Source organism: Euleptes europaea, chromosome 10 (assembly GCF_029931775.1).
Source record: "Euleptes europaea isolate rEulEur1 chromosome 10, rEulEur1.hap1, whole genome shotgun sequence".
Lineage (NCBI taxonomy): Eukaryota > Metazoa > Chordata > Lepidosauria > Squamata > Sphaerodactylidae > Euleptes > Euleptes europaea.
Window position 1 is genome coordinate 46,852,555 of NC_079321.1, and position 20,162 is coordinate 46,872,716.

General features: G+C 46.7%; 1 protein-coding gene across 1 annotated transcript in view; it reads left to right on the forward strand.

The window, feature by feature from the left end:
• Positions 1 to 1,357: 1,357 nt before the first annotated feature.
• KCNQ5 (potassium voltage-gated channel subfamily Q member 5) overlaps positions 1,358 to 20,162 on the forward strand; it is a 363,854-nt gene continuing 345,049 nt past the window's right edge. Inside the window, exon 1 of the mRNA XM_056856609.1 lies at positions 1,358 to 1,743. Coding sequence (XP_056712587.1) covers positions 1,358 to 1,743 — 386 coding nt within the window. The remainder of the gene's footprint in view (positions 1,744 to 20,162) is intronic.

The window sequence follows — 20,162 nt, forward strand, 5'->3', positions numbered from 1 at the left end:
TTATTGAAAAATAATAAAAAATATATTTAAAAATAAAAAATCCCCCCCCTCCGGCTCCTTCCCTCTGCGGGGGGGGGAGGAGGTGGCGGGGGGGGTGCCCTCTGCCCGGAGCGGCGGAGTCCCCGGGAGTCACGTGGGAAGCGAGCTCCCGCCAGCCGGCGCGCGTTGCTCGGGAGGCCGAGGGAGAGCCGCGGCGTTGGGCTTCCCTTCCGCCCGCACCTTTGCTCGCGTGCAAAAACTTCCCGGGACTTGGGCGGGAGTTTGCCAGCGCGAAAAGAAGAGCGCCCCTCCCCACCACCCGATTCGAGCCGCCGGGGCCACGCGGGGGGCAGTTTTCCGAGGCTCCCCCCTCGGGGCCTGGGCAAATCCTACCTAGCCAGGGGCAGCAACGGGGGTGGTGGGGGGGGGAGGAGGTGCTGGCCCTGTCAGCAGCGCCGAGCGAAGCCTATAAAAACAGGACAGCAGCAATTGCAAATAACGGCGCGGGTCTCTTTCGCAGCGTTTCCCCTCCCGGTGGCCCGGGAGCCGCCGGCTGCTGCCAGAGCGAAGGCGCTGGTGGCTTCCTCGGCGGCGGCGGCGGCGATCTCGCTCTTGCGTCAGCGCCACTCCTCATCACCCCCCCCCATCCCGAGCGCCGCCGGCCGCGCCTTTTGCTGCTACTTGGCACGAGGACGACGCCCGGGGGCCGCCGCCTCCCCCCCCTCCCGCGCGTTTTATTGGGTGCCGGCACCGGGACGGGAAGCCACCGCCCGCCCGCCCGCGCAAAATGCACTTGACAAGGCAAGGATAAGCAGCGGCGGGCGCCCCTCCGCCTTCGCGCGTGTCTTTCCCAGGCTGGCTCGGCGCTCATTTTTATTTTTATTATTATTTTCCCTTCAGGAGACATCCAGCGGCCGGCTTCTCTTCCCCCTCCTCGTCCCTTCACTCCCCGCCCCCCAATTCTCCTCAGGCCGTTTGTGGATCCCGTTCCTGGCGCGTCTTTATAGCGAGGTTTTTCCCCCTCATCGCTCCGAAGTTTCCGCGTGAGGAAAGGCGGCGGCGGCGGCGGTTGAGGGGGGCGTCGAGGGCGCGGAGGCCCTGAGGGCCGGTCTTTTGGCGGGAACTCCCCCCTCCCCCTCAGACTCCTGGGCGGGGGGTGGGCAAGGTGGCCCCCACGGCTCCCCCGCCCCCCTGCCTGCTCGGCGGGAGCTGCGGGGAGAGCGAGACTCTGCCGCCGCCGCCGCCGCCGCCCGCCTCTCTCGCCTCCCGCCTCCCGCTGCCCTCGCCGCCTGCAGGAGGCGGCTGCGGCTCGCCTCGCGCCTCGCGCCGGGCGAGGGCCGCCCGCGCCCTCCGCTCCTGCCGCCGCCGCCGTGATGCCATGCCCCGCAGCCACCGCCGAGGAGACGACCAGGGCGGCTCCGCCGGGCTCGGGCTGAAGAGCGGCTCGGCGGGGCGCCTCGCCGGCGGCGGCGGCGGCATGAAGGATGTGGAGTCCGGCCGGAGCAGGGTGCTCCTGAACTCGGCGCCGCCGCGAGGGGACGGCTTGCTCCTCTTGGGCACCGGCGGCGGCGGCGGCGGGCTGGGCTCGCGGGAGAACCGGAGGAGCAAGCCCGGAGGATCCCGGATGAGCCTGCTGGGGAAGCCGCTCTCCTACAGCAGCAGCCCCAGCTACCGGCGGAACGCCAAGTACAGGCGGCTGCAAAACTATCTCTACAACGTGCTGGAGAGACCCCGGGCCTGGGCGTTCATCTACCACGCGTTCGTGTGAGTACACACACACGCACACACACACACACACGTTGGCATCTCTTTTGCAGGTTCTCTTCGCCGCTCGGGCGGGGTGGGAGGAGCACCGTCCTGGCGGCCGGGTGGCCGCGTTAAAGGGAAGGGGCGCACAGGTGGGAGAAGCTCGCTGCGGCGCCCGTGGGATGCTCCGAAACCGGCATCTGTTGGGTGCTGTCATGATGATGCGCTGGAGCGAGACACATACCGCCCCCCCCCCGCGCCCGTCGCTTCGCACGGATTAGTTGCCCTTTCGAAGGATGCTTTCACGCGCTGGGGCATCAAAAGCACCAGTGAACTACCTGTGCACCTTTGTAAATGGTTGTCATGGGCGGTAGAACAGGGGGAGGGGAAAACCATTAAGGTAAATGTGAACCATCCAACAAAAAACGGAGGGAATCCCACCACTTTTTTTTTTTTTTTTTTTGAGATGCCATCCTATGTACACTTGCCGGGCAGTAAGCCAAGAACTTACTTATTCCTGGTTAAATATAGGTAAGATCGTACAGCACATGTCATGTGTGAGAGTGCCCTTAGAAAGCTTTGTCTTACCTCCATGTTATACTTGTAATTTTCACGTTAATGATTGCAAAGGGTGAGGAAGACTTCTTGCTGATTGACATAGACTTTGAGAGTGTGATATATGTTGTGGTTTAAAATACGGGACGTATGGCAATCCTGTCTGTCACTGCCAGGCGCAATGGCAGGGAGAAGTGAGGGCTGGGTTGGCATATGCTAGCGGATGGAACGGTTTTCTGGCTCTCCCTTTTTGATAAGTACCGCTCAAAAATTGTGATGTGATCCTGAAGATGATTGGGTCACAAATATATAAAGAGAAACACAACGAAGTTCTTTTTTCAGCACTTGCTTCCTTGAAATTTGGTGAATGGGCTTGATTTCCTAAGGTGAGGAAAGAAGAGCTGCTACGAATGGAGGCAGCAGAGCAGCCCAGGCGAGCTGCAGATAGCAGTGTCCTTGCTGTGAAGAACGGCTTAAGAAATACCATCATTAGTTAATGCGGTGATCCCCCAAGTGGTGCCTTCCAGTGTGTTTCCTGTTGCCCACTTGCTTCTCTTCCAAATCATCTTTTCCCGGAAGTAAAGAGCCAGCTCTTGCTTTCCTCCGCCTATTGGAGCAGGAGGTGATTCAGAAGACCCCAGGAGTCATTGCTTTTCGGTCAACTGGTATAACCCATTCAGAAACAGCTGCTTGCATCATAGGAGGACATGTGGTTTAGAGCCTACCCACCCATTTTGTGATTGATCCTATCAGATTTATTTTTCAGTTGTACAACGGCTTTCTCAACATTTCAAAAGTGCCTATAGATTTAGCAACTTTGGGGACCCTTGAGGTATTGGAACAAGTCTGGAAAAGAAAGTTGCACAAATATGAAATAGTTGTAGAACCTATGAGTAGGATGTTTACTTTTGGGAAGTAAAGCATCATTTTGTCTTTTTTGTTATGAGTTATTTATATAGTACTCAATGCTTGTACACCATTATAGTAATAATAATAGTACATACATGGAATATTTCCAGTGTTTACATATTTCACACATAATGATCTTGGTTACTGTAGGCCAGTGCTAGTGTTTCGATGATGGAAGACTGAGGCTGAAAAAAAATCCATGGCTTGCAGAAAGCCACCTAATTATTCATGGCCAAGGTGAAATTTCAGCAATGAACTGTTCTAGTTCTTACACAGATACTACATTATATGTCTACATTCAGTCAGCTCTGTATCTATATAAACACCCTGGTCACTGTTATTCCCATTATGTAGATGAAGACATGACCTGAAAATAGTGAAGTATAAGATTACCCAGGGAATTAGCTGCAGGGGGGATTTGAACCCTGTCTCAAGGCCAAATATTTGTACACTGAGTCCCAGTGGCATAACTGCTAACATTTTAGTTAACACGTTGCATACTACGTTTGTATTTGATGCCATTCCCCCCACTGATTTCAATAGGAGAAAGCTCAGCACATTGATTTCAATTAGTTAATTTACTGAAATCTGTGAGGTTTAAATTTATCTAGATTGTGGCTAAACTTTGTCAATTAACAATATGCATAATCCAGCTAAAAGTTAAGTACTTTTAACTTCAAGGGGAGATGCTTAAGCACTGATCCTTAGAAGTGACTGTGTCTGTCATGCCCATTGCAAATTAACAGCTGCAGGTGGAGCACTTGTATCTGATGTCTATGACTTTCTTACAATAATTCTTTCAAATCAGCCCCTAATACAAAATTATCAAAAGGAAGAGTTACAAAAATATTAAAATGCAAATCTGACCTACTCTCCTCCCACCAACGCAGCTATGAATGATTAATAAAATATGCGCTATAGTCATTACAATCTGCTCAGACTCTTCCATGGCCCTTCTAGCATTTCTGACATTTTCCAGAGACAAGCTGGCTCACAAATTATGTGTAGCACTGTGGTGATATGTCTTGTGTATATATGAGTTGGTCTAGAACTGCCTCAGAAGGCCACAAATAAATGGAGTAATGCGGAGAATTTAACTCCAGGGGGTTGCTTTTCTTTTTTATAAAGAAAATATATGCAGAGCCCAGTCCCTTTCCTGTCGCAAGCCAGGAGATGAATTGTTCACCTATGAGCTTGCGAAGAATAATGCAAAATCACAGGAGTAGCATAAGCCAGCAACACAAACAAGAATAAAATATATACAAATGTTGTAAAATATTACTGTTATTCTTGGGACTGACCTGATGTGTTGTTCCACTTGATAATTGTGTCTCGTCCTATTGCTTACCATCCCCCATTTATCCTTGCCTGCATTTTCTTCCCTTCTCATAGTTAGTAGTATCAGATTTTAGATTTTATGCTGCTTGAGACGGGAACCTGGCTTCTTGAATTCTTTGAAGCACACATTGATGGAATGATCATAATGGTCATTCAGCGCTACACACAGCTGCCTTAGCCATTCTACTCTTCTGTGCTAGTTCATGGCATTTTTGGGTAATTCCCTCTTATAGCCCTACCTTGATTATGACCTCGTTCTAAATCCTACACAAAGTACCAATTAATAACTATTAATAAGTGAATATCAGGATGAATTGTACTTTAAATATTTAAAGTTACTGGGGTGCATATTCAGAACTTCTTTACTCTTTCACATACTTTAACCACCCTCTGATACTTGAAGTCAGGGAATCTAAAGAATAGTGATATAGTGGACTTTTTCCAGATATTCATTTCAATTTCTGAGAACAAACTGAGGATTTGATTTGTTCCTAGTGGCCAGGAGTTTGAACTCAGCAAATGGCAGTTATTCTAATTTAATGCAGACAACAAGAGACATTCCTGAGGGGGGAGCCAAGTTCCATAGGAGCCGGTGTGACCCCATGCTGGCATAAGTGCCCGTTTAACCCGGGATAACTGGCACATACACCGTCCTGGGTGGCACGCACATAGGCGCCTGAGCACCCTGGAGCAGTGCGGACCTCCACAGCTGCCATGCTGGGACCAAAATCCCGGAAGCAGCAGGCTGTGCCGGCGGGGGGGTGCGTTCCAAGGGGCAGAGTTGACGATAGTCAGCTTGCTAACCCCTCTCACCCTGGGAACGCCCCCTTGAGCTGTGGTAGGGCTGTACTGCCTTTTTTGATGGCTCAGTCTCGCTGTTTGCTAGGGGGCATTTCCCCCCTTTTTTCTATTTTTTTCAAAAGCTGGTTTTTTCTCCGTGGCAGCTGGGGGGCCTGAGAGGAGGAGGCGTGGCTGCGCCACTCCCAGCCGCTGCAGATCTACTCCCCCCACCCACCCAGGAATGGGCTGCCCGTGTAGTACTGGCTGAATAACTGTGGTAGAAGCATAATTATGTTTAGGGTATCAACGAAGTTGTTTCCCCAAGCAGTTGCAATTTCAGGAATATGTAAACTAGATGTGTTGGGAAACATTGTGAAAACAATGCATGTGTTGAAAGTTAGCAGGCTCATTTTTCACTGTTTCATTCCACAATCAATTTTATGAAGTCTGGCTTAGTATCTTTTCTAGGACAAAAAGGAAAATGGGAAAAGCAGACGAGACCTAATGAAAGAATGATTGGAAGCAAATGGCTTTTTCTCCTCCCTCAGGCTTTAAATATCTGTGAATGGTAACAGGTTACTACTGATCTCTGCATAACATCCGCTCATTCATTCTGTCCCTTCCTTGCTTCTCACCTCGCTCAGCCTCTTACTACAGTTTTGTCTCCTGGGTTATTTTTAGATATTTTATTTATAGTTTTTCAATGCATACATACTGAAATCAATAGATACTTGTGCTGGGGAACTAAGTAGGGGCCATGCTTATTTTCAAGCTTCTCTGTTCTTCATTATGGTAGCTTTGATTTATGATCTTTGCTAATGTCAATTGCATTTGGTTACGTGTAAAGGAATAGATCTTACCTGGAAACTGATATTCAAAACATTTTTGAAATTATTGATAGGAATAGATGGAAAATTTACATAGTCTGTATGTTAAAACTGTTAATGGTTTATGATTTTTGAAAGAATTGCATACGATGTCTTGAACATAATGAAACTATCCAATTTCATGATATTTGCATATTAGGACTCACTAATTACTACTGGCTGTTCCTTATATGTAACCCTACCGTTCATGTTCAAGAATACTCTTGATGGCGGATTCAGTTTCTTACAGTAGGTACAGCTTTTATCGTCAGAAAGTTGTTTTAGTAGACGTGTGGATTTCATACATATTTTACAAATATGCCCCCAGCAGTTGTAGTAGTTAATCAACTTAGATTTATTGTATTTTTTTAATGAAACGTACAGCCCTTAACAAGTAAGTTTTAAGATAACTAAGAAATTTTGTATTATTCTGCACTAACAAATATTAATGTATTTAAAACACAGTTTAGCTGGAAGCTCCTTTGGAAGTGATGTGAGTTTTGCATGGTGCTGCTTTTAAAATCGCAGTCCTTTTGTATGATGCTAAGAATTATAAACATGCATTTCATCAACGATGTCAATATAGTTTTTCATTAAGGTTTTCCCCGATGGTTGAATTTTGCAAATATTTCATCCCTTTGTGGAATATTATGTACCTAGTATAGTGATCCAGCAGCTTGGGGTGGGCATTTTAATAACAGTATACATAGTGAACAGATGTGAAAAATGCATGATATTTGTGAAAAACAGTGTTTCACTTACCTGTAACTGTTGTTCATCGAGTGTCTTCGTGCAGTCACACATGGGATTTGCGCAGGCGCAAAGCCAGCCACAGAGAATTTTTTTCCTAGCTTCTAGAAGCCTCAGCTCCGAGGAACTCTCCCCTCCCCCACTCAGCCAGTGCTGAGTGTTTCCTGCCCAAACAGCCACATGACCAGGGGAGAGGGGGCGTTCCTCCCTCAGTTCACCAACCTGCCGCTGCGGAGACAAAAGGTTAAACACAGGAAGAAGTGTCCCACAGCAGGGAAGGAGGGAGGAATGTGTGACAGCACGAAGACACTCAATGAACAACAGTTACAGGTAAGTGAAACACTGTTTTTCATCGTCGTGTCTTCAGTGCAGTCCCACATGGGAGAATAGCAAGCTCGCTTACCCAGGAGGAGGGTGTGGGACCCCTCTCAATGGAATAACGACCGGAGCACTGCTTTTCCCACCGCAGCATCCTTGCCAGAACCCATGTCCATCGCATAATGCTTGATGAAGGTGGACGAACTTGACCAAGTCACTGCCCTGCAGACATCAGTGATGTTCATTCTCGAAGAAAAAGCAGCAGAAGCAGCTTGGGCCCTGGTGGAATGGGCTGTAACCCTCAAGGGATAAGGAAGTTCTGCGCTTTGGTAGGCCAACGTGACAGCTGAAACAATCCATCGGGATATGGTCTGGGAAGATGCTGCTTTGCCCTTATTAGGGCTTTTAAAACAAATAAACAGGTTATCCTGATGCCTAAGGTCTATCGTCCTGCTCAAATAAAACAACAAGGCTCTGCGGACATCCAATGTGTGGAGAGTCTTTTCTGGGGATTTGGGAAAAACACGGGCAGGACAATGTCCTGAGAAAGGTGAAAGGAAGACACCACCTTAGGGAGGAATTCAAGACTGGGACGTAGTATAACTTTGTCCGTATAAAATTTGGTGAAGGGAGGGTCGAACCGTAGTGCAGCCATGTCACTGACCCTCCTTGCCGAAGTGATGGCCAACAGGAATGCTGTCTTAAATGACAAATAGGAAAGGTCACACGTAGCCAATGGTTCAAGGGGGAACCCATTAATTTACTTAGCACCAGCGAAAGGCTCCACTGTGGAACTGGGGTGGAAACTGGGGGAAATATATTATTCAACCCTTTCAGGAACCGCTTTGAAAACGTATGAGAAAAAAGTCTCAAAACCAACGTGAAACGAGGAGATGGCAACCAAATAGAGGAGTTAGATAACCCCAAATCCTTCAAGGATAGTAAAAACTGAAAAACATCAGGAAGGGGGCAGACTGTAGGGACAATACCTTTAGCAGTAGCCCACACAGAAAATCTCCGCCATTTGGCAGCATATGACCTTCTAGTTGACCTTTTACGTGCAGAAAGCGAAACATCTAAAACCCTATGCGGCCATAGAGTTAAGGCCAGATTCTCCACACTGCCAGGTGCAAGGATTGTACCTCTGGGTGGAACCAGGGACCCTGGAGGAGGAGATCGTGGGAAGGTTGTAGGAAGGACACCTTCCCCTTGGCCAGTGAAGCCACCATGGGGAACCAGGGCCGGCGCGATCAATATGCAATCGGTCCCGTCCCTTATTTTGGCGGCCACCCTGCTCAACAAGGGGAATGGGGGAAAGAGGTAGAATAGCGCCCCTTGCCATGTTAGTTGAAAGGCATCCCCTAGGGACATCTGGCCTATGGCTGCCCTGGAGCAAAACTGAGGGCACACGGTGTTTCCCGCTGTGGCGAAGAGATCCACCTGTGGTGTGCCCCAACGGGCAAATATCTCCCGCCGGCAAATGGGGTTTAGGGACCACTTGTGTGGGTCGGGGGACTGCCTGCTCAGGGCATCTGCAATGGTGTTGCAGGTGCCGGCGATGTGTATGGCAGTAAGGTAAGTGCCGTGTTGAATGGCCCAACGCCATATTCTGGACGCTTCTGCAGAGAGGGCAATGGATCTGGTGCCGCCCTGCTTTGCAACGTAAAATTTGGCAACCATGTTGTCGGCTACCTGCACGACCCTGCCGGTGACAATATCTGCAGAAGAAACCAAAGCATTCCAAATCGCCTTAAGTTCTAACAGATTGATGTGGAGTTGAGACTGGGGCAAGGACCAAAGGCCGCCGGCAGTAAGGCTGCCACATGAGGCTCCCCATCCGGATAGGGAAGCATCAGTGGTGATGTACACCTGTAGGGAGGAGATACCGAAGGGGACACCCTGAGACAAGTTAGTAGGAGAGTTCCACCACTGCAGGGATCTGACAATCTGTCTAGGGACCGAAAACCTCTTAGACTGACGATTGAGAAGGGGATTAAATTTCCTTAAAAACCAATTTTGGAGAGGCCGCATGTGTAACCTGGCGGTAGAAACTACATGCGAGTCCTGTACGGGGGAACGCAATGGCGGGACAGAAGCTGGCTCATTGACGTCCGCAGACCTGGAGTCGTGCTGGCATTCTGTTGAGACCATCGAAGTCCAAGTATGAGGGCGTGACTGTTGGGTGGCCCTATCTGCTGACAATGATCGCCGTCGAGAAACTGACCGTCGATGCGGGGAATAATTGGCACGGCGCCTATCAGGTAAATGCCTCAGGGTAGAAGGGCCGCATCCTCCGCTGTCCCTCAACATCGAGCGCTGGTCCGGGGAGGTATGGCATCGGCAGGAGCCCACAGGAGACGCATGAGGTCGAGAAACAGGAGAGTACCCACGGTGACGCGATGAGACAGTCGACGTGGAACGATGACGTCGGCAGCAGTCGCAGTCGTATCCGCCGTAGCGCGATCCTCTGGAATCGCGCCTATGGCGATAGGAATGTTGGGAGCGAGTGTAAGATCGCCGACCATGGGGTGATCTGGACGCTCTCGGTGTCGAAGAGTGGAACCTCGATCGATGTTGAGAAGACCTCTCTCCTTGAGGCGGAGAGCGTCGTCAAGAACCAACATCTCGCCCGGGGGAGCGGCTTCGACGCGGCGAAACATCCCTGCGCTGGATGACCTGCTCACATGGAGGCGTAGGCTGACGGGATGAGACGTCCCCAGCCGGGGAAATGGACCGGTTCGATGTCGAGGAGTCCCATCATGACGTGGAGACTTTTCCCGAGGTTGTTGAGTCGACCAAGCTGGAGAGACGATGGACTTAAGTCGTTACCCTCGGCGGGTTTCACCGCCTTCCTTTTAGCGTTCCCTGCACCCACCGGTGGAAGGGAAGAGGCTTTACGCTTCAATGTTGAGGGGAAAACCAGCGTGGAAGTTGGGACCGAAGCCACCGAAGCGGGCTTAGTAGAGTCAGACAACCCGATCTGGGGTTGCAACGACTGCTTCCAAAGCGCAGCGTTAAGCCTGGTGGCCCTCTCTTCACGGGAGCGCTTTGTCAAGCGGGCGCATTCCCGGCACGAGAAGGGATATGGCCCTCACCCAGACAGAGGACACACTCGACATGGCTGTCTTTCTTCGCCATTTTAGATTTACACTTGGTGCATTTCTTGAAAGGGGCCCCAATAGACTTTACTTTGTCTTTCGACTTCTGTTCCTTAGACTTATCTTTACACTTCTTTACTTTGGAAGATGATTCCTTCATTTTTACCTCAGAGCGATACAAATCCTCTGAGTAGACACAGAGCTGAAGCTCAATAGGTCCTCTCTCCGCGGCGGCAGGTTGGAGAACTGAGGGAGGAACGCACCCTCTCCCCTGGTCATGTGGCTATTTGGGCGGAAAACTACAGCACTGGCTGAGTGGGGGAGGGAAGTGTTCCTCAGAGCTGAGGCTTCTAGGAGCTAGGAAAAACATTCTCCGTGGCTGGCTTTGCACTTGCGCAAATCCCATGTGGGACTGCACTAAAGACACGACGATGAACATTTAGGTTCAGAGTCCAGTTCCATTTAGATATACTTATTTGGTTCTTTAGAATAGGTAGCACCTTATAAAAGGTGATAGTAAAACACTTCTTATGTGATTGCCTTAAATATTTCTAGGTATTTCAAAAATGTTTCTGTTCTTCAGTTATGATGGTGTGTTCTGTTAAAATATAAACCACATGTTGCTCCTTGCTCCAGAAGGATCACATAGTGATCCAGTTCTTATGAGAGTTGTTATTTACTGAAGCCCCTCGATACAGGCGTGGAGTGCAAGGCAGGCAGAGGGAGGGAGGGAGGCAAGAAAGATGAATGGTTGAGCAGAGAGGAGAGCCATAGGGGAAGCAGAAGCCTGCCATGGGGTTAGGGTTTCCAGGTCCCTCTTTGCCACCAGTGAGAGGTTTTTGGGGGAGAGCCTGAGGAGGGTGGGGTTTGGGAAGGGGAAGGACTTCAATGCCATAGAGTCCAATTGCCAAAGTGGCCATTTTCTCCAGGTGAACTGATCTCTATCGGCTGCAGATCAGTTGTAATAGCAGGAGATCTCCAGCTAGTACCTGGAGGTTAGCAACCCTACGTAGAGTAGGGAACAATAAACTCTCCTGGTCGACTGCCTGGAGACAGATGGTGGCCTCCTTACAAGTAATACCATGCTCATGCGTAAAAATCTGTTAATGAGGATGGATCTACTCATAAATAAGGCAAGAGAGCCAGGAAATGAACATGACAAAAAGCTGCATATTGAAAACAGGAAAAGCAGAAAATTCAGAAGAGAGGAATTCTGGGGCTAGGGAGGAAGCCAGAAAAAAAGGAAACAGGATAGAAGTAATGCCATTCTAGCTGAGACCAAAGGGGCCTGGGCTTGCCTCACCCTGTCCCACCCCATCCCTTTCAATCCTATTAAAGTAAATGGGAGATTTCATACTTTTTTCAATAGGAAACAGGTAACCCAAATTTTTTTAATTAAAAAGTGAGCTGCCATTTCATAGGATGATATACAGTTTAAATCAAAAGGAATGTAAAAACATTTTTGTAAAAATGATCATCTTGACATTTGCAGAAAAGTTCGCTAACACTGTACAAGAAATGTGTACAGAACCTAGATAATTTTCCAGTATGTAAACTACTGAAAGGTAGATCTCTGCATATTAGGGTTGCCAACATCCAGGTACTAGCTGGAGATCTCCTGCAATTACAACTGATCTCCAGCCGACAGAGATCAGTTCCCCTGGAGAAAATGGCTGGACAATTGGACTTTATGGCATTGATGTCCCTCCCCTCCCCAAACCCCGCCCTCCTCAGGCTCTGCCCCAAAAAGGGAACCATCAGGGTCATCTAGTCCAGTGGTTCTCAACCTTTTTCCGACAGTGGCCCCCTTCCGACCTTGTTTCCTTCCTGTGGCTCCCCTGTCCTATGGGTAGAAAGGTAGCTATTTAAATGTTTTGTTTGTAAATAGCCAAGGAACAAAGAAGCATAAACAGCCACACAAAATACACACATGCAGTTCTTATTGGGAAACTGAAATTTACAAAAAATACCCCACAAAAAGGGAATGTGTGTGTGTGTGTGTGTGTGTGTGTGTGTGTAATGTGCCGTCAAGTTGCAGCCCTCTTATGGCGACCCCTTATGGGGTTTTCAAGGCAAGAGACTAACAGAGGTGGTTTGCCAGTGCCTTCCTCTGTATAGCAACCCTGGACTTCCTTGGTCTCCCATCCAAATACTAACCAGGGCTGACCCTGCTTAGCTTCTGAGATCTGACGAGATCAGGCTAGCCTGGGCCATCCAGATCAGGGGCAAAAAGGGAATACAACACACTAATAAACAACAATGTTCACATACAAGCACAGCAGTAGAGTGCTAAAGTGGGAGGGAAAAGGAAGCGGAAGCGATGTTACTGCAGAGTGCGCTTGGCGATCTATCCACTGGGAAACACGGTCACTTCTCTGCTCACTCTACTTCTATGTTTTCTATTTTCTTCACTTCTCTGTTTTCTTTTTTCTTTTCTCTGTCACTTTTATGTTTTCTTCACTTCTCACTTCCCTCTGTAGCCCCCTAGTCTCGTGCTGTGGCCCCCCATTTACGCAATTTTCACCTGTGGCCCCCTTGGAATATCCTGCCCCCCCGGGGGGGCATATGGCCCCAAGTTGAGAACCACTGATCTAGTCCAACCTCCCGCACAATACAGGAAACTCACAACTACCTCCCCCCCCACACACCCAGTGACCCCTACTCTATGCCCAGAAGATGGCCAAGATGCCCTCCCTCCCATGAACTGCCCAAGATCATAGAATCAGCATTGCTTCAGGGTGCCAACACTGAGATTTGCTAGGAAATGTTGAAGGCAGCAGGAAAAGAGGAAGACCCAACAGGAGATGGATTGACTCTATAAAGGAAGACACGGCCATCAGTATGCAAGACCTGAGCAAGGCTGTTAAGGATAGGACCTTTTGGAGAACATTGATTCATAGGGTCACCATGAGTTGGAAGCATGGAACACACACACAACACTGAGATTGCATGTGGCTCTTAGGTAACTGAAACAGGACTTGTTAAAGACAATTCTGGTCTTCTGCTTTTTAGGCTGATGAACCTAAAAGTAGTCATGTATTTTGGAGGCACAGAAATATTGACCTGAAGGTAGATGAAAATATATGTTGTCCTTACCAAATAATGAAAAGTTTATGCCTGCCTCTCTCTCCTGCAATTCACTAGATTCTCCAAGATGGAACTCCACTGATGGGTAGAACAGCAGGGAAACAGGTGACTACCACCCATGGCAAAACCACAGGCTAAGTGGAAGAGAAAGGGAAGGTGAAAGAGACAGAGCTAGGCCTTAGGAAACCTGATTGTTTGACTCGTGTGGTGTTTATTCCCATTATTGATCTAAGAAACTAAGGCTGCAATACTAAAATCACCCATTGAATACAGTGGGACTTATGTCTGAGTAGACATGCGTACAATTGCTCTCTAACAGTGCTCTCGTCAGCTGCACCCTTCTGAGCCCATTGACTTCAGCAGACTTAGAAGGGTGTAAAGCTGCTTAGTATGGTGTTTAAGCAATAGTAGGTAGAATATGTAGTAATGCTGTACTGTTGCAGAAAGCCAATATAATATCTCTAGAAGCGATTTTGCAAATATTTGTGCATATGGTTCATCATGCAGATAATTGACTAGTCACCTATTAAACTAAATACATAATTATTTGTTGGATGTGTAGTATGGACACTGCTATTTTGATATGCCCAGAAATCAGGATTTTTGCAATTACTGTTCAATGGTGTGATCAAAATAAGATCCAAGCTGAAAATAAACTTGACAGCTTTAAATCCATTAAAACATACATTTCCAGATAGAGTGGTCATGACACAGCAGCACTGTAAACAAAGAAGCCTGCCAGCTACGTTTAGATAATTGCCTGAATAGAATTAAGGCCAATTTTAACTTAAATGCAAATGGAAAATTTTGGCTACTGGAAATACCAATATTTCTCCTGAGCAAACCTGTGTGCATGTTTTTGAAGCATTGTTGGAATACAGATGTACCCACTTGTTCCAGTACATCTCAGCTTCTGAATACAGCCAGTGTGCTGGTATTAACTTTAATTTGGTGCTTCATTTTATTAAAATATTGCTGGTTGTGGTATCTTGCATAAAACTGTTGAAAAACTGTACAGTCAGGTATCTTGATTTATGTAGATTCAAAGTATATTTATTGGGCTACCAAATTAGTATTTGCTAATTTTCTAATTAAACATAACATAGTACTGCAGCAGATGTCTCATGGGCCACTGTACAGGACTACTCATTTGGGAAATGGTACATTTTAACCAATAAGTATCTTACATCTTAGTCTGGAAACAATCTAATAGCGCATTCTGGGGGGGGGGTATTTCCGCAGCAGCCGGAATAAATGGCCACTTACGCTGGCACAGGGTCATGATGGTTCCTAAGCCAATTCCCCCCTTGGGAATGTTTCCTAAGTAGGTTTTGTGTATTATTTTAGTGTGGCATTTATGGTTTCCTACCCCATTGCTTTCATTAAATACCTGCTGCTTGTTTTGTTATAAGCTGGGCTCAGGGTTGGATTCTAATAGATCCCTTCCACCAACAGCAGTGCTTTCCTGTGGTTCAAAGAGCTTTCTATTGACACATGAGCATTTTGTTCCACATCATCTCTAGTCAGAAGTTTTTACACGTTTTAAAATTATGCAAACCCTTTTATCAGATGTGAAAGATACATATCACAAGCAGCAATATTTTGAACCATCTGAATTATTTACTTCATTTATACCCCACTTTTCACTCCACAGGGGATCCTAAGTGACTCACAACTTTCACTGCTGCTCCATTTATATCCTCACAATAACCCTGTGAGGTAGGTCAGGCTGAAAGAGTGTGAGTGGCCCAAGGTCACCCAGCAAGTGTCCATGGCAAAGTGGGGATTTGAACGTGGGTCTCCCAGATCCTAGTCCAGTACTTAAACCACAACACCACTGTGGCTCTTCACATACACCTCCAGCTGTCTGAAAAACTACCGTAAGACTCCAGCCTTAAACTGAAGACATTTAGCTTCTTGCATTCATGACACCTTATGAATTATATTTTATATGTCATCTCACTTGTGACATATGGAGAAGTGGCTAGTAAATAACCTAGATAAATAGATAGATTTCATTGTGATGTTATTTCTCTGTAACCTTAAAAGACGAAAATTAAAAGAAACTCAACTAAGAGATTTAAAGGGACACTGAATCCAGGGGAATTAGATAACTCTGAGAGCACTGACTTAATGGAATCAGCAAATCAGGATTATTATCTCAAAGGTTTGCAAGACAGATACACAAGCTACATAATTAGATTGCTGCTTCTCAGTGTATATTTACACGAGGCTTAAAAGTCTGCAATGTAAAATGGCTAGAATGGGCAATGAACTTGTATTCTGTATTATCTCTCACAGGAGCCTATGGTTCAAATGTACTTTTTAATGCCATGTTTAAAAATGGGCTAAAATTCTTGGGTTTGCCTGGCATAAACTGCTGTTTCTAATAAGTTCCTGTAAAATAGATGTCCTGTATATTGAATCTCCCTTGACACATTTATATGAAATCTAGTGGCAATGACATTCACTTCTCATGGTTATTAGCTAGGAATACTTTAAAGCATGAAACACTTATCAGAATTCTTATGAACCTTGTGAATTGTATGACTCAATCCTAGTGCCATACTAATCTGTAGATGGGATCCTACAACTTCTTTCTGCTCTAGGGAAGGAAGACTTGATTTATTTAGAAGAAGGGAGTCACAGAATCCAACCCTCCTCTTTTGCCTATCTATTTTAATTATATTAAAGAGGTTTCTATAAAGGTTTCTGTATTTCCTTATAGACAGAGAGGTGTACTGAATATTGATGCATTTTGCAATGCAAATTGAGTGCTTGATCAATTATGAAGTACAACAAATATTGATGCTCCATATTTTGAAGAGGTTATGAATAATTCCAGCTGAAATTGTCTACTCTGAAACCAAATATCGTAATAATTTCAGACTGCTTTTTTAAAAAGCTGCTTACATCTAGCTCAGATTCAAAACCTTTACATCCCAGTGTTTTTAATGAGAATGATTTAAGCGTGTACTTAGCTCTGTCACTTGAATGTAGAAGTGCTTATCCTTGCCTTATTTTCTTAATGTAAATATTGGAATTCTCTGTTGTATTACTTTGAACTCACAAAACCTTTTTGTTATTGTTTTAAAGTCTTTTGAAGCACACTTGTGGTACTATCACAATGGCTTCTTCTTTGAGGTTCCATATACTGATTGAATGTAATGATTTCTAAAGGCTGTCAAACTTTTACAGTATTAAAAGCTGTCTTTGGAATGATAGAAGAATACAGAATGGTTGTTGTTGTTGTTTTGGATACTGAGTAAGTTTGTCAGTTATTCAACTAAAATGAAAAAGTCCAATCTAGTTTGCTTTTAAAAATGTAGTGGGAACTTCTTTTTAGGTGCAAAGGAATATGTGAATTAGTTATGTAATTTTGTGTGACAGAAGCAACGAAAGGGCTGAATTCAAGGATTTATAAATATGGAACAGCCCCAATTGCTGTTTGAAATTGAATTACATAACTCATAAACGGTATATAACTTTTTAGAGGGTCTTCTTAAGTGACAGTCTTTTCAATTTATGATGGCAGTTTTCACATAAGTAAAAAAGATCATTCAAATACATTGATGTGCAGATCCACTCTTGCTGTAAGTAGATTTTTGAAAATGTGTGTTCTCACATTCAAGATATGATATAGGTACTCTTATGTCATCTTTCTAGCTGTGAATACTGTTACCTCCACCTTATTGATTTTGGCTTTGAACCGCTTCATGAAACTTTACCCAGAGAGTTGGAGATGTTGGTTGCACAGCAAATTAAATATCCAGCGGGAACCTGAGTTTGTCTACCTCACTCCACCCTGTGAAACAAAGAACGAAAACATTACTTAAGGGGCAATGGCTGAGAACAGAGTTCAAAATCATAATTGTCAGCTTTCTCCTGTTCTTCAGTGTGTATTTTTGTTCTTCTCACGAGGTGGTGTTATGGAATGAATAGACTATGTATTAACAACTCTGTATGAACTCAGGCAAGTAAATAGATGAATCTAGTTTGCACAGCAGAAAGTTAGATAAATGCAGCACCCAACAATAGCATGGCCCTTTATTTATTCAAGAAATGACAATAGTTATTTTGTTCTGAGTAATCCTTCTACTATTTATATTTTTTAAACTATTAATCACATTTATGTTTTTTAAAAATAACATTCAAGGCGCTGTGGGAGAATCACTGTTCTCCATCTTATTGTAAAATGCTGCGGCCCCCTCTCCACAAAGAAGAAATGGAATGAACAGAAATAAATAGACCGGAGTTTGCATAACCATGCAAAGCAACACGTGACACGACCTTGGGAGTTTTCAAACCATGGAAAGGGACAGAGGCGCGCTAGCTATGCATAAGGAGCAGGTGGGGGTGGAATTTGGGACCTCTACCTTCAAAATGCCGCCCCCCAGAGCCGTGGAAAGCCACAAATGTGTTTTTAATGGCTTTATTCCAATGGCAATTTTTTTTGGGGGGGACCCCTTCCGGGCCTCATATCTCGGGACCCCCAACCCAATCTTTACAAAACTTGCAAGGTTCTTGCAAGAAGGGTCCCCTGAAGCTACACTGAAAGTTTGGGACCTCTACCTCCAGAAATGCCCCCCAGAGCTGTGGAAAGCCGCAAATATGTTCTTAATCGCTTTATTCCAATGGGCAATTTTGGGGGGACCCCTTCCGGGCCCCATATCTCGGGACCCCCTGACCCAATCTTCACAAAACTTGGGGGTTCTTGCAAGAAGGTTCCCCTCAAGCGACACTGAAATTTTGGGACCTCTACCTCCAAAAATGCCCCCCCTGAGCCGTGGAAAGCTGCGAATGTGCACACACCCCCACGGGGATCTCTCTCTCTGTCCCCGGGCTGCACAGCAGCTGGGCTCACGCACTCAACCGCGAATGATTGGCCAGAAGAAGACCCAGCTTGGCCACCGATTGGCCTCGGGAGAATGCTGCTTACTAACTGACGGTTATGCTGCTGATTCGGAGCCCCCGAATTTGCCAAATTTATTCGGTGCCCCCGAATTGAAAATCGCTGAATCGGGGGAAATTTGGCTGCTTTTCGGTTCTGGGCGAACCGAATCGACAGCCCTAGTTAAGTTATCCCATTAGTTTGTTTTTAAAGCCCCATTTCCCTGCTTTCACAATTGAGGAAGTGGTGCCAGAAGTATTTCCCCAATGTAAATTCCTCCCTGGAGGGATAATTAGCTTTGCAAGGGAAAAAGACAGGTACTTGCGTCATGTCTCCTTTGTAAGCTCTTGAGTTCCATGCAACTGGCTCTGGGGACAGTCACTGCAGCCCTTTTGCTTGGGCTAGGAAGTACTAATTCATGCAGAGGAGTTCTGGTAAGTCTGCTCTAGCAGTAGGGATGAAATTGAACTTGGAGGGATGATAAGGAGAAGGAATCTTTCAGACCAATCCCCCTCCCATTTTTCTTTAAATGGATTAAAAGATCTGGGTAGGAGATTGAGCCAGGATCTTCTCCTTTCCTTTCCCTAAAACCCTCTGCTCACCCACACCATTACCATCTCCCCCCTTTCTTCCTTCCTTTCACTCCACCTCCTTGTTCTGATTGCCTGCTGGGCTAGTGTCAGGTTACAGCATCTCTCTCAAGCCAGAGGAATGTCAGAAAGCAGAGTCAAACAGTTCGAAGTCAGAGGGAGCCAGAAAGGTTTGCAGAGTCAATAGCTGGTCTGGGGTCAGGTCACCGGAGATAAATCAGATAGAGTGTCAGCCAGTTCAACATCTGTTGAACTTGTTGCATCCACGCCCCCACACCTCTTTTCCAGAGGTTTTATAGCCACACACTGGGTGTGCCACCTGCTTCTCAAGACTAGTCCTGCAGGCACTCCTCCTCGCTCCCACTTTCCATCTGCAGCAGACGCTGAGCAGCCAAGCATGCACTACGTCTGCGTGCCTGCAGTTCCGCTCTCCATTGTCTTCTGCGGGATTCTAAGGGTGCCGGTGATCCTGGAGAGCTGGGACTTGGGGCCTGGGCTACTTCCTCAGGGTCAGGGGGTTGCATCTGTTGGCTGCACCTTCGGACTTCCTGTCAGTTGTGGGTTGTCTGCACAGGATCCCTCCTCCTCTGCGGAGTCCGCAGTTGATAGAAAAATAGAAAGCCTAATTTACAGAATACATTTCCCTAAACAAGTGGCCGGCTGATCTGGCGTCATGTGAGTGCAAGTATGATATATTGTTTCTACAAGAGAGACCTGTAGATACATCTGACTCAGTGCAGGTCCATGTGGAGAGAGAAGAATGAAGCAATGGCTATTGAGAGAGAAGGGGGAGGGGTCAGAGGGCGGCTCCCAGGTTCAGACAAAGAGGAGCATCCTATTCAAGAGATAACACCTATACACTTAAAATGAATTAGCTCCCCCCAATGGCGCAGTGTGGTAAGCTGCAGTACTGCTGTCCAAACTCTGCTCACGACCTGAGTTCGATCCCAACGGAAGTTGGTTTCAGGTAGCCGGCTCGAGGTTGACTCAGCCTTCCATCCTTCCGACATCAGTAAAATGAGTACCCAGCTTGCTGGGGTTAAAGGGAAGATGAGTGGGAGGGCACTGGCAAACCACCCCACAAACAAAGTCTGCCTAGAAAACGTCGGGATGTGATGTCACCCCATGGGTCAGGAATGATCCGGTGCTTGCACAGGGGACCTTTACCTTTTTAATGTCCAGGTATGGTGAGTCGCTCTCACTCCAACACTTTCCTCATAGAGCTTGGACTCCAGAGCTCAGTAAGATGCAGCAC